This window comes from Calypte anna, chromosome 2 (assembly GCF_003957555.1).
Source record: "Calypte anna isolate BGI_N300 chromosome 2, bCalAnn1_v1.p, whole genome shotgun sequence".
Taxonomy (NCBI): domain Eukaryota; kingdom Metazoa; phylum Chordata; class Aves; order Apodiformes; family Trochilidae; genus Calypte; species Calypte anna.
In genome coordinates, this window is record NC_044245.1 from 56189742 (window position 1) to 56217132 (window position 27391).

At 40.7% G+C, this 27391-nt stretch overlaps 1 protein-coding gene across 1 annotated transcript in view; it reads right to left on the bottom strand.

The window, feature by feature from the left end:
* The window catches only part of MBOAT1 (membrane bound O-acyltransferase domain containing 1), a 55612-nt gene extending 28425 nt beyond the window's left edge, over positions 1-27187 (bottom strand). Inside the window, exons 1-3 of the mRNA XM_030445441.1 lie at positions 27098-27187; positions 2665-2810; positions 2052-2129 (exon numbers count right to left, since the gene is read on the bottom strand). Of these exons, the coding sequence (XP_030301301.1) occupies positions 2052-2129; positions 2665-2810; positions 27098-27187 (314 nt within the window). The remainder of the gene's footprint in view (positions 1-2051; positions 2130-2664; positions 2811-27097) is intronic.
* Positions 27188-27391: the final 204 nt, after the last annotated feature.

The window sequence follows — 27391 nt, forward strand, 5'->3', positions numbered from 1 at the left end:
AAATAACCAGGGAAAGAAGCATGTAGGTTAAACCTTGTGTTTTCTTTATTTCTTTTGTGCTATTCCACTTGCATTTGGAGGGGGGATGAAACCAAGGATCCAGTTATCATTAACAGGCCCAGCCCTTAAACAGGCATTTTTCAAGCTTATTCTCAAGCATATTGAATATGCTATTATTGTGCCAAAATAAATAATGTTGATATATGTTGAGTCATGTTGCTCATGGAATACAGTAGTCCTAATCCAGTCCTCCCAGACCTGCTATGGCTTTTCAGTATGTTGGATTGCTATTTCACATTTACTTAAATCAGTTTAAAACAACCACAGTGGGTGGCGTTATATGAACCAGCTAAATTTATGTTGCAATGAGCAATTATTTTTCCCATTGTGACTAACTGGCTAAACATTAAGGGTGAGGGGGCTTCCTGTTGAAACTGTGACCATTTCCCTGCCATCTACACCTGCCTTGGAAGATGTAAGCAAGTGTTGGATTCCCTCAGTAGACTTGGTTCCCCTGATCCACAATCCACTCCTGCATTTCCCCCCAAGTGACAGACAGGGACAATGACAAGCAGATAAGTAATACACATTCTTAGTAACTTTTCCTTATGGTCTCTGGATGGCATTTCTTTCAGAAACATTGTCCAACTACTATTTTTAATATTGCCTCTGGACTTCTGGGCTTTGCATTTTGTGAGGCAGTGGAAAAAAGGCTCCTTGAATAATACCAGCCTTGCTGGTGCAAAATGTTGGTGACTGCTATAGACCAGCCTGTTGCTGGGTCACATTGCCAAATGATTCATAGCAAATTGTAAGTGATGATTCCCACTTGAGAGGGGTTGCCTCAGGAAGGGATAAAGAAGAAGGGGAGATGATTGAGCATTAGACCTTCAGACAGCCCTAGGCCTGAAGATGAGTAAATAAGGTTTTTCCATTCACCAGCCCAGACTGGTGAAATCCTTCAGCAGCTGCTCCAAAACAGCCACATAGAGCGAAAAGAGAGAGATCACCTATAACATGCCCAAACCAAACCACAGCATTAGCCACATGCTGTTATGGAGGCCAACACAATAGTAAAATCAGAAGAACAAACATCACATGGTGTGATTCCTGGGGTGGCCTACACAGGGCCAGGAGTTGGACCTGATGATCCTGATGGATCATTTCCAACCTGACATATTCTATGATTCTATGAGCTCATCCTTCTGGCCTGCTATAAAGTAGCAGTTTTACAAATAAAATTCCTGATTATACTCATTGATAGGAAGCAAAGAAGTCCACCTACACAATTTTAAAAACTCCAATGTGCTGGCCCCTACCAGAGTACGGTACCCAATTGAGAAGGCTCAGTGACTGAGCAGAGCTCTTTCATGTGAAATTTCTCTTATTCAATGAAAAAAGCAGATTTTACTGCCATCTAGTTTTCTTTTTTCACACAGAAGTGTGAAGGTGTCTTCCTTCCTCTGAGATTTGTGTAGGGAACAGAAAGATTCCATGGTAAAAAACTTCTCATGATGACGCTGTAAGCTTCTGCTTCAAAGTAGTGACATTTCTGGTACTTTGAACTTGATCAAGCTCTTAGCCCAGTATGAAATGCAAGACAATTTTGTAGATCACTAAGTTAAGCTGCCACAATGACCTCATTTGAACTACCTAACTCAAAACTAAGTGGAAAATATCTAAAGACTATACAGCAAGGGGAAGAACACATTACAACGGATTATCAAAAGTGCTCCTCAAGGACACAAAACCAAGGAGAATATGACTTCATTATGTTTAGCAAGCCAGAGGTTTGGGCATAAGTTGTTAAACCCACAAAAGCTGAGTTTTGAGACCAGCAGTTTCAGCAGGAAATGTAAAAACCACAAATAGAAATTACAGATGGTTCTCTAAATTGAAATTAGAGATTCTTCTCTCTTCTGACAGCTTCTGCAAGTAACTGGGAAAGAAAGGCAGGAAAGAAGAGGAGATGGTCCTAAAAAACCCTCATGCTTCTCTATGAAAGATGTTCTCAGAGAGGCAGCTCCAGTCTTGCAGCCACATAAGCTCACCTGTGGATGTTGGGAATACTCGCCATATTCATAATGCCATAGTTCATCACCACCAATACAAAAAGATGAACGGAATACCTTGAAGACAACAAAGCGAGTATTTAGATAATGTGACCTGGAGGAGATGGAAGTTCAGAACAAGGTAATATTTTTCCATACAAATGAAATAAACGTCGTGTTACGTCAGGACATCAGTAAACATGGATTATCACAATGACATTCTAATAGCCTTATTATCCAACATAGATTAATACTTCTGGACAAGATATTATCAATGTGTTTCATTCAGAGAAAGAGCAGCCTAGCTCCAAGTGCACAGTCAAACTAAACACATTTTTTCCAAAAGAGGCATCCTCACAGCATACCCTATACAGATAACCAACAGAACAGACAGCACAAACTTCATTTACAAATATTTTCATGGCTTGTTTTACTTTGAGGGCTTGGGATGGCTATTTTTATTAGGAATCATTTTGGTTGTTTTTTTTTTCTCTTGATAATAAAGAATGTGCCTTAAGACTACAAAGATGTAATCCAGAAAAGTTGATATGAATTTTTAAAATACTTTTACCCAAGACCTGTCTACATGGTGACTTGGTGACTAAATACTCACCACCCAAAGCAGAAGACAGCAAAGTATATTCCAAAGAGGGTGGCAAATGCATGGCGAACAGCAGAGCTGGCATGACTGGGACCCAAGTAAATACGAAACCAAAATGCAGCCAAAAGAGCAAACAGTTGACAGGCTACAAAATTGATCTGTAAAAGACAAACAAAGCAAAAAATGGTTGTGACTCTTGAAGGAGGGCAGGAAGGAGTCTCTATTTTCAGAACAATAAAGAGTGAAGTGAGGAAAAAAGGGAGAAAAACTGAAAGCAATAACTTTTTTGTTTCTTAGAATTCTCACTTGTGAGCCCCAGCAGTAACTTTCTTTGCCTGATGACAGAAGGAATTAAACGAGCATGTTACCAGCGAAAAACTCAAGCAAGAGGAAGACCAAGATCTAGGTACCCAAGATACTGGATGGCTCTGGGAGTTCTCACTCTTCCTAGGTCAGGGCTGCACTCTGCTGCTTGGCATGCCAGCCCAACCCAGACACAGGGGACATCACCCTCCCTCTGTCCTCTTGGTGGGCGGCAGAGATCAGGAAGCTGACTTGGGATTGAGGCACCCCAGTGCCTGACTTTCACCACAGCCCCCAAAACAAGGACAAAATCACCAATTCTGATGTGACTGTTTGACAAGGAATAACCAGACAGCCTTTTATTTAGCTGAAATCCTCCACTCCACAGTATACTCCAAGTAGACCTTTCAACTTCTCATTTTTTTGTTGTTCAAGTGTGCAAAAAAAAATAAAATTCAAACCCAACTTTTTCCTACCACCCTGCAGACAGCTAAAGGAAAATGCTTCTTAACTGTTCTTTGACCACTGCATGCCTCTTTAGAGCATGGTAGTAGCCTGGCTCTATTGGAAGGAGGTGGCGATAGCAGTGGGAGCACAAGACAGGTACATGCAGAGGGCAAGCAGTCCATGTCTAGAAGCTGTTCCTGTCAGACACAAGGACAAGCAAAAGCTCCATGACATCCATAAATCCAGCCTGGACCCTAGACAGCTGAAGTTAAATTCATTTATTCAGCTGCAGTGGAGTTCTTTGTTGTTTTTTGTTTGGTTTAGTTTTTTAAATCAAAAATTCATCCTCAGCTCTCCAGCAGCAAGTCATCCTAGACTGAGTAAAATTAAACAGGCTGCAACATTTAAGCAATCACTTGGATTGGAGGATTATATAAAGCTATTAGGACAGGATGACATATCTCACTTGGAAATTCTCTGACATGCTGGCTCTCCACAGGTGGTTATATTTAACTTGTCAAAAGCATTTACACTGTTTAACAAGATAGTGCAGCCCCAAACTGCCTTTATTCTGGTGGACTATGTCCAACATGGTGTTGCTCAAGTAAATGTTTTTACTAGAAGTTTGTTTGCTATGTTACTGCAGTTCCTTTATTTTAGTGATGCAGGCAGCCATGCAAGACAATAATGCAGTAATTTAGATATTATTAATTTAAGATAATAGTAAGATATTACTATTTAAGAGCCAAATTTTAGCTCGTTAGAGCAGATAAAATATCTATGTAAGAAAACATAATTTGTTACATAATTTAGAACTATACCCAGAAGCAAGAAATGAGGAATGTATTGACAACAATTTAAAATTCTTATTTTCTGTGCAAGACTTAAAAAGGAAGAGAAGCAAATTACACTACACACTGGTATCAAAAACCCAGATGGATGCAGTACAAATCCCAAACTCTCATCTGGTCTATTACAGTACAGTTATACACAAAACACTAAGTGTGCTCTCCCCTCCTTCCAGCTCCAGAGGTATACCTGAAAATGGCTGAAAAGACAACACTCCTGACAGAGCTGTTGTGATTGAATTTTTTCTAAGCAAGGTCCCAAGAATGATGGATGCTAAATCATCAGCAACAACTGAGAGAATCTCAATCCCACCTCAGCCTCCTCCTATTTGAGGTCATACTTGTACATCCAGTGGAGCTCAACTTTGTAACATGCAGAGCCCCTCTGATTCAGTGTAAAGAAACTAAGAGCAGAGATGCCAATAAATCTGATGTGCCTGATCACATGAGAGACAATACCCTCTTCTGTGCAGTGTCACTCATGGAAGCTTTACAGCAGTAGAAATCAACAAGAGAAGCAAGTGTTTGCTTTTTACTTCCATACAGTTCTTGTACATTTAGTTCAAGATGTTAAATATGCTAGGACTTAGGAGATCCACACACACAGAAAAACAAACATACAAGATCCTATGGCAGACACTCCTGTAATATCATTTACATAAATAAGGCAGGTAACCACAGCAGCAGCAGAAAGCAAGCAGCAGAGGCTTCAGCACAAGCTAATGTACTGTACACAACAGCAGAGCAGCCTTGCATACATATGCTGCCACTTGTCCACACTATCAATTCTTCTGAGTGTGTGCTATCTGTGCTACTTGAATTACAGATAGCATGGGTAGAGAAACAGTGCTACTCTCACATCTTTATTTTCCTCCTCAAACTAGCCAACAAAATTTATTTTCTGTGGAATTTTTGTTGGAGTTGGAGCAAATAAATCCTTGTACAGTAAAAAAAGCAAAAGTACATGCTTGCCTTACATTTCAATTAGCTTTCAATTTATAAGGATTGTTTCCACAAAGCAGCCAAACATCACAGATCCAATGTACTCAGTAAAAAAATCTCAGAATGCTAGTTTTCATTTACCCTTTTTATACTGAATTAAGCTAGAAAATAATTTATGGAGAAATGGCTAAAATACACCATTAAAAGTTACAGATACAATTCACAAATCTAGATATTAATCTTCCCTTTCAGGACTTATTCTACACGTACTTACAAGAGACTTAGCTGAAAGCAAAAGTATAAGAAAGAAAATTACCTTTATCCTGGCCCAAACCAGGACATTTATAAATGACAGTGATGGCGCTGAAGAGGCACAAACACACATAAAGATTGCTGAGCGTCACCTGAAAATTAAGTGACCTAACACAACAGCACAAAGGAAGCAAGAAGGTTGCACCCTTAGGAGTGCAATTCTTCAGAGATGGACTCCCAGATACAAAAACAAAAAAAAAATAAAGCAGTCTCAAATGCAGAAAGATAAGACTTTTGCTTACTGGCTGATGACACTCCTGCCTTTGCCTTCCCTTTTGAATTGCAACCACCTTAGCTATTCATCATTTTCCAGGTTCCTTCCCCCATGGCCATGTTTTTTCTGACAGACAGCTCTGCCTCTAAAACACAACAGGCTGCATTTGTTTTTCTTTGTCTCAGGGTTGTTTGTGGGTTTCGTTTTTTGTGTATATTTACAGTGACACATACGTATTAAAAACATTATCAGTTTGAAAGGATTCATCAGCAGAGGATTGGGAGAGGGATACCAATGAACAAGAGAGCCAGGCAAACATTACATTTGCTGATAAAACCTGTCATCCATCCATGAGGTATCTTGGAAAAAAACACTGAGGAATTGTATTGGAGGAATAGTCCTTGTATCTATCCTATAAGACTGCACTTAGACTTTGAATACACCAAGACAACCTCTGATTTCTGTGGGCTTCAGTCAGAAAATCAAACTTAGCTGCACAGAGCTCACTGCATGATCCAGCACATAGTTTACTGCAATACTGACTTTTAGAGGCACTAAACAATTGCAGAATACTTCAGATCAATCCCTTCTGAGTTCACCTGAACCAAAACAAAAAGTATGGACAAAACAGCCCAAATCTTTTCTTAACTATAGCCTGGCACAAAGAGAGGAGGAAGGCTGGCTGTTTCTTGGGTTTGAGGCATGTAAGACAAAAGTCAAGAAACCAGTAAAACTGTGTCAACTTGCTTCCAAGTACTGAGAAAATTTGTTCTGCCTGGCAGGCTGAATTCCATATTTAAAACTGAGCATTATCTTTGTCACCAGACCAGATGTGATCTGTTCTCCACAGAGACATAGTAACTTCATAGAACTACCACCTCTATTTAGTTATTTGTATCAGCCATTTTAAACACATGCAGCATGCACAAGCACACACACACGAAGACTGTGAGATCGTCTGACAGAGTCTTCACTGCATTCCATTTAGCAGGAATTTTATTCTTCCTTCTACATATCTTAAGTTGCCTAACGAAACTAGATCTCTAAGATTTTTAAAAATGTTGCACTGCATCATGAGTTCAGTAACAGTTACACTTGTCTCCCTTTTCCTTTCCCAGAGAGGAAAGGCTTCATATTCCTTTTTGGTTATTTCCATTGTTGCTAAAAACATTTTGTAAAATTTAAATTGAGGGCTTTGGGGCACTGAAGAATGGTGACCATGCAAAAATAACATGGAAATAGAAAACAAATTATATGAGAATTAACCCTTTTCATTCTGACCCACCATTATACACCATTTAACCCATGTTTTTAGCTAGACATGTCTATTCAGTGTTGCCATCAATTTTTTTTCCCATACATTTTCAACTTTGCTAGCAGAAAAGAAACACCTTTGCTTTTTATAGTGAATGTTTCCATGATCTAGAGAGTAATACAATTAGGAATCACAGCACATTGTATGTTGCCAAAACAAGATACTATCTTCCTTTCATTTTCCATGATTAAACACTGGAAGACTAAAAGGTAGTCTCATTGAAGTATACTGCACCAACATCTGGAAGACTTATATCTGAGTCACAGCCAGCAAGGGACACAGTCTTGCAATGCAGAAACAAGGTATCTGCTCTTTTAGAGAAAGAAAATCTGTTAACACCTCCAGCTCAACTGAGTTGATAGTTACTGTTGTCTGTTTAAGAAATTATTTAATACCTAACAGTCTCAACTTTAAAAGGTCAAATGGATCCTGAGAATATAAACACCAGGTATGAACAATGAGGAAAAAAAAGAAAGACAACCACATCATTTCTTCCTTTATCCATTCAAATTCTATAGTAGCAATAATTCAATGTGATATTTAGACTGCAAATCTCGTTTTATACAAAGACACAAACCAACTGACCTATGATGTTGACACAAGGATAATCAAACATAATGGTTCCAAGATTCTCTTATCCTATTATCCTAAACCAAAACCCTCTAAGTACCTAAAGGTTAGTCCCATCTGCCTCAAGACTTTACATCTCCCATTTTTGACAGGGTGAATCCGACTTGGCAAATGTTGGACTGGTCCTGTAGGAAGGGGACACACTAAATCCTAGGCATCTGCAGTCATCTTTTCAGTCATCAGCATCAAGAGGCAGAGTGTATTACATGGGAAAGTCATCTCTTCAACATCCTTACCATACTCAGAGAAAAAACATTGCAATTTTTGCTGTTTTTTAATGAATCCCATTAACCATCTGCAAGAGGGCACTTTCAAGGGCAAGAGCCAGTTGGCAAGTCACAAAATAGAAGTTCCAAATAACTGGCATTAAATATTTATGTCTCAAAATCTCAGCATTTGGAGAATGAGAGCCCACTGCCAATAGCACTGAGTGGGAACAATTATCACCTTTTGTTCTAGGGCAAACCAGCACCCTGGTGGAGGTTAAAGAACAAAGAGGTAGCAATTTGTCAAATTATTCTAACAGGAAAGTCAAAGAGCCATAGCTCATTTCCAACAGGAGACAGATTAATGTGTTGTTTGATGCACTGGAAAAATATTCCAGTCTTATGAGGAGAAAGTGATTTTTCTAGCTAGAAGTTCTTACAATGGGAAACAGAAAACAGAAGAGCAGGCAAAACCTGCCTTTATACCTTTTCACCAAGTCATCACAAATAGCTTTGGTCAGTGCTCACTGTAGTTCATGGAAGGCTACTAACCACCCACTTCACCAAGTTTCAATTCCCCTTATCCCACAAACCTCAGATCTGCAACTCTCCCTGTTTAAAGAAGTGATAACGGACATTTGAGGATTACTAGATCACACTCTAGGAGAAGCTCGTAAGACTTAGCACAGAGTCTGTTATTTTAGTGTTACTAGCTTTTTCCTTGTAGTTAACTATCAGGAAGAAATGTCCTGTACTCTGTTCTGACCACAAAAATACTTTGGTTTTCCTCTACTACTTTTTTTCCTGCCTTGTCCTAGCAGAAAAACTGATCTCACTTTCAAAAAATCTAGGCCGATGTAACAAATTGACCACACAGTTCTCTCCCAAGTCCAAAAGGCAATTAATAAGTCCATTATCCAAGCTTCACAGCCCTCTGTAAGCAAAACTCCTATTAATGCTGTGATTCACTCACTTTGGAAATCATCATGAGAACTCACTCTGCTAACTTCTTATTTATTGGATGACAAGGTGCTGGCGTGTTCCCCATTACACACAACTTATAGACAAAAAGCAGGCATGTTACACACACTTCCACGTTCACAGACAGAAGTACAAGATTGTTATAGTGTTTCCAGAATATTTCTAGTTCCCATCCAGGTTCATGCCTGCATCAACAGGCAGCAGATACGCAAGCTGCCCTCAGACTATGGATATTGCAGAAGATGCATCTACTTTTATGCCAGGCCTTGCACTCAGCAGTTGTGCGAGTGAATAAGGCTTTAAATCTACATTTCATCTGCTGAACAAAAGAATGTGCAGGAACAGAGGCTTCCCACACTGTCTCAGTATAAAAATAAAGTTGTAGTCCACAGTCAGGTTGCTCTCTATTTGCTGCTATCCACTAATTAGCTTCTGAGCACTAGTTTAGGAGGCTACGATGAGGTTTTTATCTGGTAAATTATAATTTCTCCTCTATTTGCTAACTTACCACAGATGACAAAACATCTGTCTTCCGCATCTGGAAAAGCATAAGGAACCATATTAATACAAACTACAGACAGCAACAGCAGCTCCTGCTGAAGGCAAACCATTGCCTCTGGAGTTCAACAGAGTTTGGACAATATTTTGGAAAGGGAATGCCATAGCAAAAGATTCCACTGTGCCTGGACAAGCTTCAAGGAGGGTGTTTTTCTTGCAAAGAATAAAGCAAGAACTACAGAAGTATAGCAACTTATTTCTCTGTTTAAAAGATTATTTTGCACATGTAAACAAAGATATGCACATGTTTAAGTGGATAACTTAAGTTATAACTTAAGTTTAACTTTGCTGGAGACATTTCTACTTCAATGTTGAAAAATAGACCTGCTGTTATGATAGCATTTCATAATGTCCAAATGTGATATTTAAAATGGGTGTGTTAAGAATGAGAGATGGAATATTCTTTAATCAGACCATCCCAAAGATATCTGATACTTAACTGAATTTTTTCAAAATATTTTGATCTTTCAGACTATTTTTATGAACTCTGAGGAAAAATATTATCTACAGAGATCACTTAAATCTACACAGGGAGGTGACAAACACCCCCAAAAAGAGGCCAGTGTCACAGAAATCATGTCAAGTTTCCCACCGCTAGTATTTGTCTGAGGCTTCCACAAAGGAGAAGCATTCCGGAAATATAATCTGTACAGCTCCCTGTACTGCCCACAGTGGTATTGCTTTGCGCAGAGCTTGGAGCACTGAGAGCCAGCACAAACATTCATTTGTGAAGAAATCAGACTCGACTGCCACTTGCAAGATGCTTAATTTTGTTTCCACATCCAGTCATTGGGAACAACACAAACAGCATAGATGAGAGAAGACAAATTCACTTACATCAGGGAAATCCCAATACCACTACTGAAAAGTCACATCTCCAGTGTTATACTGAAACAACTCGTTCCTCTGAGCTTGTGTTGTACAAGTCGTGCAAGGTTTTGAGGGGGCAGAAGGAAAAGTTTGAAAATAGAATTTCTCTCACAGGAAAGAGAGAGAGAGAGAAAGAAGCATATAGGAATGACTACTTTAAGATTACTGTCCTTATCAGAAGCAGCACTATGTTCTCATAGCCCTAGATTCTTGTTGCTGTTGCATGTGGAATATAGAGTTGGTAAAGCAGAAAATGACAAACTGATAATATTTTGTCCTGTTGTGGTATTTTCTTGGGTAAATTTTGCTGTTTCCTTACTTACAGGGTCTCATACCTTTCCATGGTTTAGATTATAAACTTGAAACAGATGTTCTTTCTGGATTACCTCTACAAAGCCACTAGCAGAACACACAAATACAGCCATAGAACACATAGAATCCCAAGTCATCAGAAATTTGAAAAGAAAAACATTTAAATCAAAATTAAGCTTGGGAATTCAAATCTGCATCATAATGCTAAGTCACACACCCATACACTTACCTTTGATGGCTGCTAAATTTACTGTGTGGACCTGATCCAAATACAGCTGTAGTTTGCTGTGAACAAGCTCTTACATGGACCCATACTGCCTCTGTGTTGAACAGATCCTTAAGCAGCGATCATTTATGTACAGCAATGCTTTGCTGCTACCTGTAACTCAGTAATTACTGTTCTCCCAGTGTCAAAATATAGCATGATGAAATTCCCTTGTACCTGAGATAGCCAATACTAATTCCTACCTGTAATAGAAGCAGCAGTAAAAATCAAACAAGCTGGAGACTTCAGTCATTCAAGTGGTGTTTTTTTGAGGCAGAATGCCTTTAGGTTGTTAGGGGAGCGGCCTCATTTCTTCAGACTGCTCAGCATTGAGGTAGAATACCAATTACAGTACCTCTAACTCAAAAAGAGTACTTTAAAAAGAATAATTTGATGTACCTCTCTGCAGGTAGAGTATCACATGGTATAACATGGCAGAAAGGTCTAAAAGCAGAACTACAGCCAGCAGGTCAGTGTAGAGGATATTTTAATGAGAAAATGGAAAAGAGAGTATTTTTTCCATCAGTTATTGTAGTGAAATGAGGCAACCAGGTGCCACTAATTGCCAGGTAGTGGGTGTGAGCTTGTGTCAAGCCCACCTGTGCCTGATTAGGGTGGGCCCCCACTGCACATGAGCAGGACCAGGGGGCCAATAAAAGGTGAGTCCTGAAGCACAGGCTCAGCTCAGTCCTGAGCATGCCTGCAGAGAGGTCAGTTGCTTCTCTCAGCACTGCACTACCTTCATTGCGCCACTAGCGCTCATCGCCCTTAGGGTGAGGCTCTGAGGAGTCTCAAACCCGCGGCCTTCAGCATTGCTCGGGTTGTGTCGTTACGTGCTTAGCCGGCTGCACCACTCAAGCCTCACCCTCAGGGTGATGAGCGCTAGCGGTGCAATGAAGGTAGTGCAGTGCTGAGAGAAGCAACTGACCTCTCTGCAGGCATGCTCAGGACTGAGCTGAGCCTGTGCTTCAGGACTCACCTTTTATTGGCCCCCTGGTCCTGCTCATGTGCAGTGGGGGCCCACCCTAATCAGGCACAGGTGGGCTTGACACAAGCTCACACCCACTACCTGGCAATTAGTGGCACCTGGTTGCCTCATTTCACTACAAGTTATCTTACTGGGAATTTTAATAAAAACAAAACAATTGCAACCCTGCTTTTCCAAAGGCTTCCACAGGAAGTACGAAGTCATTGGGATATTGTACTTGTTGCAGAAAAGATTGCACCTTGTACCATCTACCTTCTTTGTTTATAGATGCAGAGGGAGCAGATTGATCTGTCACCACTATTTCATCACTCCAGCTCTTCTTACAGGGTCCACTCAGACAACCTGATTAAAGCACATGTAAGCTAGGGGATAGATGCTGAAGTGAAAATGAACAGAATCAACAACTCTAGAGAGTAAAATATAACAAAGCAGAGACTCAAGTACCTGCACATCTTCCTCTGGAAGACCCTAGAGCTCTACAAACCTCCCTCTGCAGGGTACCACATCCCTGCTTCCCTCCTTTCTATGCCACATCTGAAGCTTAGATAGCTAACTTAGATCCTTAGTTTTCAAAATCATTAGTGAAACAATTTTAATCAGACATTATCCTTGGATAATACACATTGGTCCCAACTGGTCTTTTCAGACCTGCTGAGTGTTCCCAATTACTGTCATACAGCCTCTCATAAGCATTGACTGACCCCTTGTCTCCAACACCATCACCTCATCCACCACAGACAGTGGGTCAACAGCAAAAAGGAAGCAGGACAAAGATAGGTTTCATAAGGCCTGACCCAGCTCAGGTTCACCAGCCTCAAGCCCTAACTACTCTGAAGATTTCAGTTTGGTTTTAATTTTGTATTCTTCAGTAAATAACTTCAAAGCAGCTCTACTAGAGTAGCATCAACACAGGTCTGCAATCTACCCCATCCCCAGATTTAAAGGTTTAGTTTTAAAAAACTTAGAATACAGCAAAGCAAGTCAAGTTCCTTTCTACTTTGTCTATGTGAAAGAAGTACAAAGTTGAATTATTCAAAAAACAAAGGAAGACAATACCCTTAGATGTGAATATACCCGGTCACTCTGCTGGTACATCCTTCTGTGGCTTCAACGTAGTTGATATTTCCCAAATATCAATGCAAGTGTGAATGCAGGAAGTGGCAGAATCCTTATAGCAATGTTTCTGAAGTCCCAAATCAGAGAAATGCTTAACATTCAGGCCAGATTAAAGCCTTCTGCCTGCATACATTCACCAATTTAAAAATAAAGTAGTAGGCTTAAAGGCAATCCTTCAGTAGAATGGAAACTATCACATGTAAAATAACCATTATTGCTGTTGCAATGCCAGTGCAATTCTATTTTCAGTACCTTTTATGTAAAAAGTATGTCAGTGGTCTTTAAAAACATAAACCAAGATGAATGAATGGAGAACTTTTGGCCATGTTATCCCAGTGATATTCCAGTAAATGCACACAACAGGAAGAAACAAACATCAGTAGGGGAGAAAAAAGTGCCAACCTCACAAGTCATTATAAAGCAAAAGAAATTTGGGCTTTTTTTTCCCTACTGTAGAAACTGTCAGCACTGTGTTAAATTTTGACATAATATCCTTGGAATTAAGTAGCTTGATCAAAGACTAAATCTTTCAGACATCGCAATGGTATTATGTAAGAATTTATGAGGCATTTAATATCGAAAATCTGGAACATCCTATATTTCAATGCTCAATCACAGGAACTTAAAACAATGGCACTGTAAAAATTAGCATATTAGGACACACATTAACAATTTATACAAGGAATCTGCTACTGAAAAACGTGCAATTTACCTGTCCTAACACTGATGTCAATACCTGAGTTAGTTCATCTATATTTCTTTTACAGTCAATGGGGATAAAAGGCAAGTCTAAGTTGCAGTTCATCTCATCCTAAACGAGAAGTCTAAAACAGGTAGGTCTACTAGAAAAGCAACCTTGATCAGTAAGTTTAGATGCAGAAATGTACACTGCAGACTTACAAAGACAAACAGTAGCTTTACTACATGAATTAATTTCAACAGAAGCAAAAAGAAATCATAGAATCACAGAAAGTTAGGGGTTGGAAGGGACCTCAAAAGATCATCGAGTCCAACCCTCCTTCCAGAGCAGGGTCACCTGCAGGAGGTCACACAGGAATGCATCCAGGTGGGCCTTGAATGTCTCCAGGGAAGGAGACTCCACAACCTCCCTGGGCAGCCTGTGCCAGTGCCCTGTCACCCTCACGGTGAAAAAATTCTTCCTAATATTCATACAGAACTTCCTATGCTCCAGTTTATAACCATTGCCCCTTGTCCTATTGTCAGTCACCTCTGAGAAAAGCTTTACTCCATCCTCCTGGCACTCACCCCTTACATATTTATAAACATTGATGAGGACACCCCTCATTCTCCTCTTCTCCAAGCTGAACAGCCCCAGCTCCCTCAGTCTTTCCTCATAAGGGAGATGTTCCACTCTCTTCATCATCTTGACTGCTCTGCACTGGACTCTTTCAAGCAGTTCCATGTCCTTCTGGAACTGAGGGGCACAGAACTGGACACAATATTCCTCACCAGGCCTCACCAGGGAAGAGTAGAGAGGGAGGAGAACCTCTGTCAACCTACTAGCCACCCCCCCTTCTAATGCACCCCAGGATGCCATTGCCCTTCTTGGCCACAAGGACACATTGCTGGCTCATGGTCATCCTGCCATCCACCAGCACCTCCAGGTCTCTTTCCCCTTCACTGCTCTCCAACAGCTCAGTCCCCAACCTATACTGGTACCTGGGATTGTTCTTTTTCAGATGCAAGAAAAATTACCCTTTCCCTTTTTTTAATTAATTAAATTTCTCTCTGCCCAACTCTCCCGCCTATCTAGGTGTCACTGAATGGCAGCACAGCCTTCTGGGGTATCAACCATTCCTCCCAGCTTTGAGTCATCAGCAAACTTGATGGCAGTACACCCTTTTCCCTCATCCAGGTTATCAATAAACATATTGAATAGTACTGGTCCCAGTACTGACCCCTGGGGGACTCTACTAGAAACAGAATTCCAGCTAGACTCCATCCTATTTGACTACAACTCTCCAGGCTGTTGCACTGGACTTCCATTTAAGTACAAGAATGAATTTTTTTTAAAGGACCCACACTTTCTGGTACTCTACTATTTGGTTTACCACTTAATGCCACCATAAAATGCTATCTTATTCCAGAAGCTCCAGTATTGTGCAATAAAATAAGCCCACTTCATGCACTTGAACAGAGTTGGGAATTAAAAAACAAAACAAAACAAAATCAAACAAACAAACAAAAACACCCCAAAAAACCAAAAAAAAACCAAAAACAAAGAAACAAAAAAAAAACCAAACAACAACAAAAAGCCCCAACAAACCCCAAAAACCTGAATAAAAACCTAATGAAAACAAAAAACCAACCCCACAAAACCCCACACATTAAAAAGTACCAATCAGGAGGCACCTCTGAGAAAAAGTTACTGGTACATTTACTACCAAACACATGTGGAAGAGTTTTAGGGTAAGGACACTCTTATATGATGAGTGTAATCAAGCTCATATAGTTTCCTGCTTCTGCAAGCAGGTGCTGCAAACATCAGTCTTCCTGTTCTCCTCCCTGTCTAAGCAGTTTTGCATCTCCAAAGCACACAGTAACAGCACTTGCAGAGGAAGGGAAGAAAAACACTTGTGACTGACAAAGAAAAAAGGTTTCAGTTAGCTTACAAACATCACTTCAGGCCACCTCAACATGGAGAGGTGAAGGTCACTTGTTCTTCCGCCCAGGCTCCAAAATATGGGGCACAGATTTCAGGGTGCGACCATACCTTTTCCAACAGCAAGGGACACAAAAGTTGCTGAGAGAGATACAGAGAATATCCCCAGCTGCCTTTCAGCATGGAAATCCCTTGCAGGCAAAAGAAGATACACAGTGATTTGGGGGAACTGTCAGTAAAAGCCAGAGAAAATCTGCAGTGAATCTGCTCAGATCTGGATTGCCAAGAAGGAATAAATTTTACACCTTTCATCAGTGTCCCTGCCTAGGGCTTCACCTCACACCCATCTCCCCTAAGCCAGGTCATATAGAACTAAACTGACTGCAAAAAAAACCCTTAATCTAAACTTAGTTTTCAGTTAGCTCAACCCATGCAGGTGCACAACTAAGGTTATTTCACAAGAGAAGAAAAAGGAACGTGGTGCAAAGGGAGGGTATATATGAAGAACCACCTCTTTTAGTAGTATACTTTAGCTCGCGGCATTTATTTGACTGGGAAAATCCCATTTTCAGTTTATATTTTGTCAATTGTCTTTGCAACATAAGTTAATAATTCACCTTTTTTGTTTCCATAAACAACGGAAACTTTATGTTCTGCAGTCCCCATTTCCACCATGGCCCTTGATTCTGCTGGCAAGCAAGTTTTCTAGAAAGTTTTTTCCATCACTGTTTAGCCTATTTCCAAAGAGCTATGTATGGGGTTTTGTTCATTTTTTTTCGATTTTTCACTGCCATAGCAGTGAACATGTAGAATTGGCATGTCTCCATAACTGCCAGCTTCAGATACTTCCACAATCGTGAGACTTAACAGTTGTAAAATACTGCTCTTCACTCTTATTCTACAGTTGAAAAGTAAAATTATTGCTCTATGCTGTTTAATACAGAAGATATCTATCTAACCTCGATTAGTGTGAGCTGCAGACCTATATTTAGTTCATTCAGAACTGTGTGAGAAAGAGAACCCACCAATAAAACATGCACAGAGACATTATCTTGTCATGGCTGTTTTTTCCTTCCTTATTTCTGCTTAGAATTTGCAGCATATTTGCTTCATGCTCATTTATTTTGGATCTTGAACAATGCAAGAAGACAAGAACATAACCACAGCTGTTTAGTTATGCCTGTGTTTCAAGCACCTTACATCTGCAGCAAATATCTCTGGAAGCTGAACTTTGGAGCATGTCTAATTTTAGGCACTCAGCTTCAGACACTACTGAAAACAAGTAGCTTGGAGATGAAAAGCCCTCAGGACTCAGCACAAGTCAAACATCTGAACCATCACTGAACTATCCGGAAAAACATTAATACATAGAACTTTACAAAAAGTTACGCCCTGAATGAATTCCAGAGGTTATCCCTCAAAGAAAAAAAAAAAAAAAATCCTACTTAGCAACCAAATCAAAACAAAAACTAATAGAAAAATATAAATCAAGAGTGACTGTAACTTGGTGAATAAGCATAAAGTAAAGTAAAGTAAAACACACAAAAAAAGAAGAGATACTTGGATTTTGCTATAAATTAATTTCATGTGCATTATACTATATTTGAGGACAGAAAGATTTGATCTGCAATTTGTTTGCCTCATTTAAAGCATGCTGCCTTCTTTATATGTGCCCTGCTAGAGTTCTAGACTACTATTTGCATACAGTACAGCAGAACTTTGGGTTATAGTACTGATATTGTCCGAAGATAACCGCCATATCAGGAGGAAATACTGATCCCATGTTTGTATTACTTAGCCACAGTATTATATTTTTCTCCAGGCATGCTTATGAGCCAGAAATAGCAGAAGCTTAACTTCTTTACAAAGAACAGCAATCATTACCAGAGTAAGTCTCTTTTTTTTCCTCTTTAACAGTTTGCAAAGAAGGAAAAGCATTCTCTTACACCTTAGAATTAAGGACTGATGCTCCTACTACACAGAACAGGCAACTTATTGTCCAAGAAATAAAGCACAGCAACAAAATTGCAGAAACTTAAAGTGAGCTCTTTTCAAAATACCTATGAACTTGAACACGGGCAGGGAAAAGAAGTTCAACAGTCTTTAAGTTGCATAAATAATTACAACTTCCCTTTCAAACAAACCTTTTATATCTAAAGCCTAAAAAACATGCTTTAAAAGAACTAGAATATTGCATGATCTGAGCATCTGGCTTTAACATTTATTTCCATCTCTCTTTCTATTGCAAGGTTTTATACCACTAACATCTGGCTATCTCCAAAACATGTTAAGAAAGCATTTCAGGTTTGATTTTTAGCAAACTTAAGATATCTCAAAATGCAAATAGACTTTTTCACACTCTTTCTGTAGCTTTCTGATGCTGGAAGGCACCTCAGCAATGAGCAGCACATACTTTACACAGGACCAGGAAGAGGAGACTTGGAAGGGGACCAGGGACCTGGGTGCCCAGTGACTGCTCCAGGTCTCTCCAGAGCACAGGTCAGTTGTTCCACCTGCCAGCAAATAAATTACACCACCATCTCATAGGCAGAATAGTCCAAGCAATAGTGAAGACCCAGTCCTAGACAACGTATTTAGCCTGACATTTAGGGTCTTCTAAACTAACTTGGTACTTTGTCCTTATTAGTGACTAAGTTCAAAATACGAAGCATTAGAGAAAAAGGATAAAGAGGTGGCAGATACAGAATCAATATCCTCCCAGAAAACTCTGACCCAGCTCTATCCAGGCCAAAAAACCCAGGAAGCCTGATTGAGATACTTAGGCAATTGAGGTGCACCTAAAAATGTATGATTGAGAAAGTTAAATAGCAGACTACTGGTCAGGATGTCAGAACCCTATCAAAAGATGATGACAGACTATACCATACACTTGCTGGCGTAATTTCTTCAAAGAGAATATGCAGATGACAAAACCACCATATACAGCATTAAAGATAGGAATTGTGAGGTGAGCAAAGTGCAAATGTTAAGTATATGGACAAAAAAACCCAACTCAACAGTTAAAAATCAGAACAGGCAAGTAAGAGGATAACCAAGATGGAAAATACATTGCAAGACATAGAAGGTGCCAGTTACTTTTTATCCAAAATGATACAAAGCTGTAGCTTTGGCTCCTTGAAAGTGGGATTCTAGAAAAGTGACCTCTCTCAGGCATTGGCTCATCTTCCCTACAGAGATTTGCTCCTTCCTGCTGTATCACCATGTAAAGAAACTCAAGAAATAAACCCAGTATCAAGTCAAGCCCTGGAAGGGGATGAAGACTCCAGCAGATCCATTCACCCCTAACGGAAGCATCCATGCTTGGGACTGCCAGCAGCAACTTTGGATCCCAAAAGTAACACCAGAGGCAGAGCTGCCAAAACAGTAATGCCTCCAGAGGCCCTGAAATGAGCAAGCAAAAGACTACATACCTCCCAAAGCTTTTTCTTTTAAAGTATTAAAAATCTTACTTTGGATACTCTTGTTTTTCATATAAATATCCAAGCCTGCCAGCGCTAGCCAAGTTTTTGGCCTCACCAGCCTCCAATGGTTTTTACCTCCATGGGTTTTACAGTCCAGTTCTGGATTTCATGACAAAATACTTTCATTTTAATCACTGTTGAATCTGCAGTCTTCCAATGTTATCACATTTTGGTTTTCACATGAAGAAACACTGGGATACAGAAAGGAAAAAGTTCTAGATGTATTTAATTTATGCTGTTCATGTCTACATTTCATGATCCATCTTAACAGTCACATTTCTAAAGCAAACAAAAACCCAATTTCTTCACTTTGCTTTTGAATGTTTCAGAAAACTACCCTGGAATTTTCTTCTCTTATTTTCTTCACATTTTCACTCTGGTTTCATGACAAAGAAGTCATATGGGATGAGGTTCAACAAGGCCAGGTGCTGGGTCCTGCACTTTGGCCACAACAACCCTATGCAGCGCTACAGGCTGGGGACAGAGTGGCTGGAAAGCAGCCAGACAGAGAGGGACCTGGGAGTTTGGATTGACAGGAAGCTGAACATGAGCCAACAGTGTGCCCAGGTAGCCAAGAAGACCAATGGCATCCTGGCCTGTATCTGGAACAGCGTGGCCAGCAGGTCCAAGGAAGTGATTCTACCCCTGTACTCAGCACTGGTGAGGCCACACCTCGAGTACTGTGTCCAGTTCTGAGCCCCTCAGTTTAGGAAAGATATTGAGGTCCTGGAGCAGGTCCAAAGGAGGGCAACCAGGCTGGTGAAGGGACTCGAGCACAGATCCTATGAGGAGAGGCTGAGGGAGCTGGGGCTGTTCAGCCTAAAGAAGAGAAGGCTAAGGGGGGGCCTCATCACTCTCTACAACTACCGGAAAGGAGGTTGTGGCCAGGTGGGGGTTGGGCTCTTTTCCCAGGCAACTCTCAGCAAGACAAGAGGGCACGGTCTTAAGTTGTGCCGGGGGAGGTTTAGGTTGGATATTAAAAAGAATTTCTTTACCGAGAGGGTGATCAAGCATTGGAATGGGCTGCCCTGGGAAGTAGTGGATTCTCCAACCCTGAAGATATTTAAAAAGAGACTGGATGTGGCACTCAGTGCCATGATCTAGTAACTGCAGCAGCAGTGGATTAAGGGTTGGACTTGATGATCTCAGAAGTCCCTTCCAACCCAGCCAATTCTATGATTCTGATTCTATATTTTGATTAACATAAGCAACTACAATGGGACAGAAACATAATTAAGTCACCCATCTCCCTCTGCCCTGGACCATTCTTTGTTCTAATCCTTATTTTACTTGCCAGTTACCATCAGCAAAACATGTCTAAAATTTTACTTTTCCAAATTGCTGAGTCTATTTCTACTCTTCAATGTTACCATTGCACCAGGCAACCAAGTACCCTAGCAGAGAAGTAGCAACAAAGGTAACACTATACCAAAGTTACACAAAATAAAACCCAAACTTTTCCTCTCTTGAGATTCTATTACTTGTCAGAATGTACCACAACAATATGCCTGCACTTTCAAACAGACTTGTATATAAAAGGAAAAAAAAAAAAAGAAACAAACCACCCACACAGTGAGTGCAGTGTTATTGTTGCTGTGGCAACTACAGACCACACTTTTTTGCCTCAAGAGAATTAGCATAAACACAAACATACAAAAAAAGGCATAAACAGCTGTGGGTGCTAACAGTGGCTACAACTCACTATAGACATGCAACAATGCCATAAAAACTGGATTTAAGAAGAATAAGTCCTTTAACTCCCTAGTCACTGTCCCCAAACCATTTGTCAGTTCTTGTTTTGCACCTTAAATACAGCAGAGTTGGCAACACAACCTGAAATACCCTGCAGTGTAATAAGTGTAACAAAAAAGTGTAACTTGTAAATGCAAAAAGTAATTCTAAAACTCCTTCTCAAATAGATAAATCATTCATCTATCAGATGGAATTTGGTGGCATAAATACTGCAAACTGTAGGAGCCAGTGATCTGAACTTACTCAGTCTGTGTGCTCCCATGAGATAAACAAAGTCAACACTGTACTACTTTTTAACACTCCCTTGCACTGATAACAGAAAAAAAAGCAAACATACTTTCACCAATTTATAATGTCAATTAAGCTAGTGGTAAGAGTTAATAATTAAATCTTGTCTACTCAGCAATTCTTAAAATAATAATAATAATAATAATAATTAAACAAAAAAAAGTTTAAAAAACCCCCAATACATGAGCATGCAAACAAGCACAGAAGTTATTTGAGAAATGTTGGGAGCAGGGGCTCCTCAAATGTCTTGGGATTTGCCTTGACTTTTTACTTTCCCCATTCCTGCACTATCTGCATACCAGTGCCAAACTGCACTTGAACAAGAAATTACAAGTGAAGAAATTGCTCAAGTCCAATTAGAGCATTTGTCATAAGACCAGGATCTGTAGAAGAAGTAAATACTCATCCAGTGCATGACAGCCATCTGAAGTTTCTTTCTTGGCCTGAAATAGTTTTTTAGCATTCAGCATGCAATCCAAAAGACTGATCCAAAGGCATCTTTTACTCCCTGACATCCCCAGCCCAACTCACCCACTGAATTGCAGAAGACCAAAGAATATAATTTGATGCTGAACAATAAAGTTGCTATTCAATACTAATTTTTGCCTGGGGCTTACCAGATGGATACTCAGGTGTGTCTGCCCTTTCCATAAGTCATGTAAGTAGGCAGCTCACTTGTTTGCAGACAGCACCCCACCCACTATATTGCAGAATTTATTCACATGAGGAGATGTGAATAAATTGCATTACCCAGCCACCCAGGAGCACCAGGTAAATGTTTATGAGTCCTCAAACTCCATCTGGACAAGGCAACCAGAAAGAAGAAAATCAAGAATAGATAGCTGTTCTAATTCTGACATTTAGTATTTGATTTGTCTACGGCCAGACAGCACGGCAATATTCATGCTACAGACTGACTGACTGACTGATTTCCTAACTAGTTTCCAGAGTAATGACTCTGGAAATGTAATGACTACCATTTCCTGCTAAAAGCTGGTAAAGCTGTCCAGTTAATATTTGCATTTAAAAATTATTTTTCATTTGGGTATTTTACTAAAGCTTAGAGGAAAGACTGACAACAGAGTCTTAGGGAATCTGTAAATATTTCAATTTATTTTATTCAAAAATACATTTAGAAAGTTTTGGGGTTTTTACATTATTGATATTTCTTCTGGTTTTTATGCTAAAAATTTTCTTATCAAGAGGGATGCCCAAAACACAGTAAAAAACTATTCCTGCCCAACTCTGTTAGGTGTGCAACATGCTGTAAGTATAGCCCCTTCCCCCCAAAAATAGTTCTTAAAAAAAAAAAAAAATAGCATCGGAAACTATTGCTTGTGCCTACATTTTTGCTTTGGTGCTCACCTACAATTCTGCAAAAGCTGTTTAAAATGTCATAAGCCGGGATAAAAAGGAAAAATGAAAACATTTCCAGTAAAGATCATAGGAAGGAGAATGATCAAATCCCACACCTTGCTCTGGGGATGACCAAACCAAAGGGTTTTCCTTTGGCAGTTCTCCATGTGAAATTCTGTCCCCTGGCAGTGGCAGGCCAGGCTGGGCCAGCTAAGCTCAGTGAAGAACAGACCAGATTCCACACTGTCAAAGGTGACCAAACAAGCCTGACCAGAGCTATGCTCTGAAGAAACCACCACATGAAGGTCAGAGATTTCCACTATGCTTATCATAACAATTCCTGTGGTGTAGCAGAAGCAGGTGTGAAGAGCAAAACAGCTGAGAAATAAGGGCCCCACATGCAAGTGCCTCATTGTCCAGAGCATCTCACTTCAGAGAAGCTGAAATCTGGTGCTGTGAGCTGCTTGCCCCTGAGCAGCTGAGGCACTGCAGGCTCCTGAGGATCATCCTTTGGCTCCGTATTCTCAGTAAGCAACCTTGTGCCGATGCTTTGTCTCATGTACAAAGTTTTCTAAGTTGGAACAGTCAGGAAATCCAGTCCTAAACTGCACTCCTGATCCAAACTGCTTGTTGACATAAATACTTCAACTATTAGTAAAGGACAGTAGAAATTTATGCATCAGGCTGCACTTTTAGGAGCAAGGCTGCATTTCTGGAAGTCCTCCTCAAGTACCCTCACTAGACTATACAAGCATCCAAGAGATGAGATTTGATACACTGAAGGTTACCTGTAACTACATAGAGGGATATTTTCACTCTGAACAGAAACACAGCCTACTGACATCAGATTTTTTACTTGGCTTTGGACAAGTATGGAAGGCCAGAATTACTTCTGCAGTGATGCCAAGCCCAAAGCTGCAGCCTACCCTGCCCAGGGATTACCAGCACAGCTTGCAGCTTGGCAAGTCTAAGCAGAGTTGTAACAGGAGCCAAGGAGCAGCCAGGGTATTAAATACCATGCCAGGCTGGCAAATGCACAGGAAATCCTGAGCACTGGGGGCTCCCCCTGAAAGCACAGAGCCAGTTCCGTGCTTGGTGCCTAAAACCATAGGCTGGAGCCCAATAGTCTTGGTCACTACTTTATATTGTCTTGAAACAGCTGCAGAGCACAACTAAATCAGTCCTGGTGTGATTTATGTGCAGAGAAGGTTTCAGGAAACTTTATGTAGCAATTCAACATTTATTTTTCCAGATCTCATTTAACACAAGTGAGAAGAAAAGTGCTTAAAAGCTGTAGAGATGGCCTTAATATTTAGAAAGTACCATAGCACTGTTTCAGGGCTGTCTCAGGACCATACAGAAGCTTGGTACCTGCACAAGCAGGTGCAATAAGTCAGAAAGTGGATTTGCTCTAAATGCACAGAAAAGCCATGGAGCCCATGAGCACTATGAACTGCTCTGCTTACAGATAGCTGTTCAACTAGGGGCCCAAAACAGAGTCAGCAAGACTATGCCTCTGTTATTTAAATCAAGTGTTATGTCCTTCATGGTATTGAAGTAAAAAGCTAATGATTTATCTTATGGACACTAGTTATACAAAATCTGGGTCCTCAAAAGTCAGAAAAATATCAAAATGAAAGTGGGTTTTGGCAACCTAATCTCTCTGTTTTAAGACGGGGATTTCAAATTTCATTTTTGCTTATTGTTTCTCAAATAACTAAAAGTTACACAGCTTTTTTTTTTTTTTCACTTCAGAGTTCAGACAGGGAGGCATTAAATCTGACAAGTACTGCTTCAATTCAGAATTTAAAAAATAGAACTTTCATTTGCAAAATGGCATTAGAAATCAAAATGTATCATAGTTCAAACCAAACAGTTGTTGCCTTTGAGTATCTTTTTCAGGTGAAAATAAGAAACTAACCAAACTTACAATTAACTTCCATCTTCAGTTATTTCACTTCAATCTGGAAAAAATATCCTTTTTAACCTTAGCATTACATCTTTTAACGCCTCTATTGACAACCATTGAGGGAACTTCAAAGTTCCTGGACTGAGTCTGGTGGTTTTCTAGAAAGGTAATTTTTTAATTTGGCTTTTCACTGCCAACAGAGACTTGGGACGAGCACGCCTGCTGACCAGATAAGCCAGAAAATGTATAAGTAAAATTAAAGTCAGACAGCAAAAGAGCTGAAAAATGTTAAGTTTAACAAGACTACCTCAGATTTTGGAATCAGAATTCATGTTGATTTTTGCAAAAGGAAAAAATATACTTTTTTCTTCTTTCCACTTTTTAAACCAATTAATCAGCATGCTTTGGACAGAGAGCTTTTCAAACTCAAAAAGCAGTGGGAAGATATCTTTAATATTTCAGTTATCCCAAGGCTCAGAGGTACATCCCACAGTCCCTCTGCAGAGTTAGTGTTTGATTTAAAGTGCTGCCAAAACATAAATACACAGACCAGCTCCAATGAAAGGATTAAAATTAAAAACTAGGTGTACAAGCAACAGCCAAAGGACATATTTCCCTGAAAGTCAACAAACTTGTTACTGTCTATCTGACATTGGTCTGGGTTAAAATATAAGGTCTGCACCAGCTGAGGCTTTGCACTGGGACTGCTGCTTCCAAGTCAATGCAACCAGGAATATCAAAGGTGCTGCAAAATAACCTTGAGAACTGAAAATTTTCAAATGTCCTAACCCTTTGAATCTGTTACTTGTAGAGATGCCTAGAGTTTAGGAAGGTATAGTAAAAACTCATTATGGATAAATTATGTCACTAAATTTATTTTAATATAACTCTAAATAGGATACCTACTCCTTCACTGTATTTATACACACATGCACAGAAATTACAAAAATTATATTATTAAAAGTTTAATCTTAACTTCCCACATCTCATTGATTTATGCTAGAACATTATGTATCAAAATTGGTTACTTAGGGCATACATGACAAAAGATACGTACTTTGCCAGACATTACTGTATAAGCATACTGGATGGATGATATTGCAAAATCAGTGATCTAGGCCATATGTGACAAGAACAAAACAAACAACCCTGAAATTCTTTTCCTAATGCTGTGTGAGGTGTGTGATTGACATAGCCCGATATTTTGAGTATCTTTGAGCCCACTATCAGCACTCATGAGACCAGGGCTCATGTTGTGAACAAACACAGCTCATAACCAGATGCAGCAAAGCATCCTCAGGCCCTGAAGGACCCAGGGAGCATTTCTTACATGTACAACATGGTCTTTGTATCTCCTTGATTGAATAGAAGAACAAGTTTTGGAAAGCTTAGAAAGAATAACTGCAGTCTGTCAAGTCCTTATTGCTCAGTGACACAGTCAACCTAACACTGTGCATATACTATGCAGTCACAAACAAGCTGGAGGATAAACATCTGCTATTCCTGGTTCCTTTGGTGTTCCTATATTCAATAATCATGGCACAGAATAACTCAAAAACGAAGCTATCGATATTTATATGCCATCTCCTAATTTATTAGCTTATAATTACTACACCTCGACTGTTTGACTATTTTACTATTGAGCAGTGGACCTCTTTTTTGTATCAAAATATTTTCCATTAAAAAATATAAATCTTGCATGGTTAGTTGTTTAATCTCTGGGTTTAATCTCTGAAATGATATGTTTCTTACTCAACTTTAAAAACAATCAGTAGTAAAAAATGGCACATAGCTACAGCCACTCTGCAAACAGAAGAAAGCAAACAAATCACAATCTTCTGTGGACTTTTACCAGCACGTCTCTGCCGCCCTCGCTTCTTGGAGAGCAGCTCAGCCTCTCTGTAGCTTGGAGGAGACTATTTCGGGTCAGCAGAAACTTTCAGACCTAACTTCCTCCTTGCAGAAAGAATGCAGGAAGTCAGAAGGTGCTCGCAGGCTTGAGAGACAATGAAAGGTGTGAGTCGGGAAGCAGCGTTTTCTGCCTGTTAGCAGGCACTTTAACTAGGAGCCTATGAATGAACAGACAACACCGCTGCCAGAAATATATTAGGCTGTTAAGCATTTCATACAAACTTGCTCGCCCGTAAGACCGCTTGCCTGCTTGCCTGCGCGTTCCACATGCATGCGCTGTGCAAATCCACCGGGCTGAGAAAGACTTCTTTGCCTCCTCCCTACAGACCGCAGCCACAAAAACAGCACCTTAACGCAATGATTTCCCGCAAGATCCCTTGCACCCCCCGCACAATGCCCGTTCTCGCACGGCTAACCAGCGACAGGCAAGCCCCTCCACTCTTTAAGCTGCTCAAACTTCGCCGCAGTTCCCTCGGCGCCGTGACTTTATAGCATCCAGCGGCAGCAGCACTGACTTCTTGCCAGAGCACGACAAACTCCGAGCATTACTGGAGAAAATCAAGAGCTTTCGCTGGCAGTGCAGCCGGCTCTGACCCCGGACTCCCTCGCAGCTCCGCCGGGCGCCTTCCCCTCGCCGCAACCCGCCTCTACCCTAATGTTACCCGCGGGGAACCGTGCCTCCGCGCTGCCCTCCAGGGCCCTTTGGCAGACGCAAGGCGTGACAGCCACGGGCTGCCCGTCTTCGCCGGTCCCCGCACCGGGAGACCCCCGCCTTCAGGACATACGCAAAACCTCCCGATCCTCCCCGGAGCCTCACCTGGTCCAGCGGGATGCCCAGCAGCCCGCTCAGCGGGTGCAGCAAGGTGGAGCCGGTGGTGCGATGCGGAGCTCTGGGCGCGTCGGCCATGCTGCATCCCCACTCCCTCTCCGCCGCAGCCTCCCCCCGCCCCGCCGCAGCCCCAGATCGCGCCGGCCGACCCGCCGCGATTGGATTGGATGGGATTGGACTGAATTGAATTGAATTGAATTGAATTGAACCGAACCGAACCGAACCGAACCCCTCCCCACCGCGAGCGCCGCTCGTCACCCCGCCGCCCCGGCCGCCGGACGG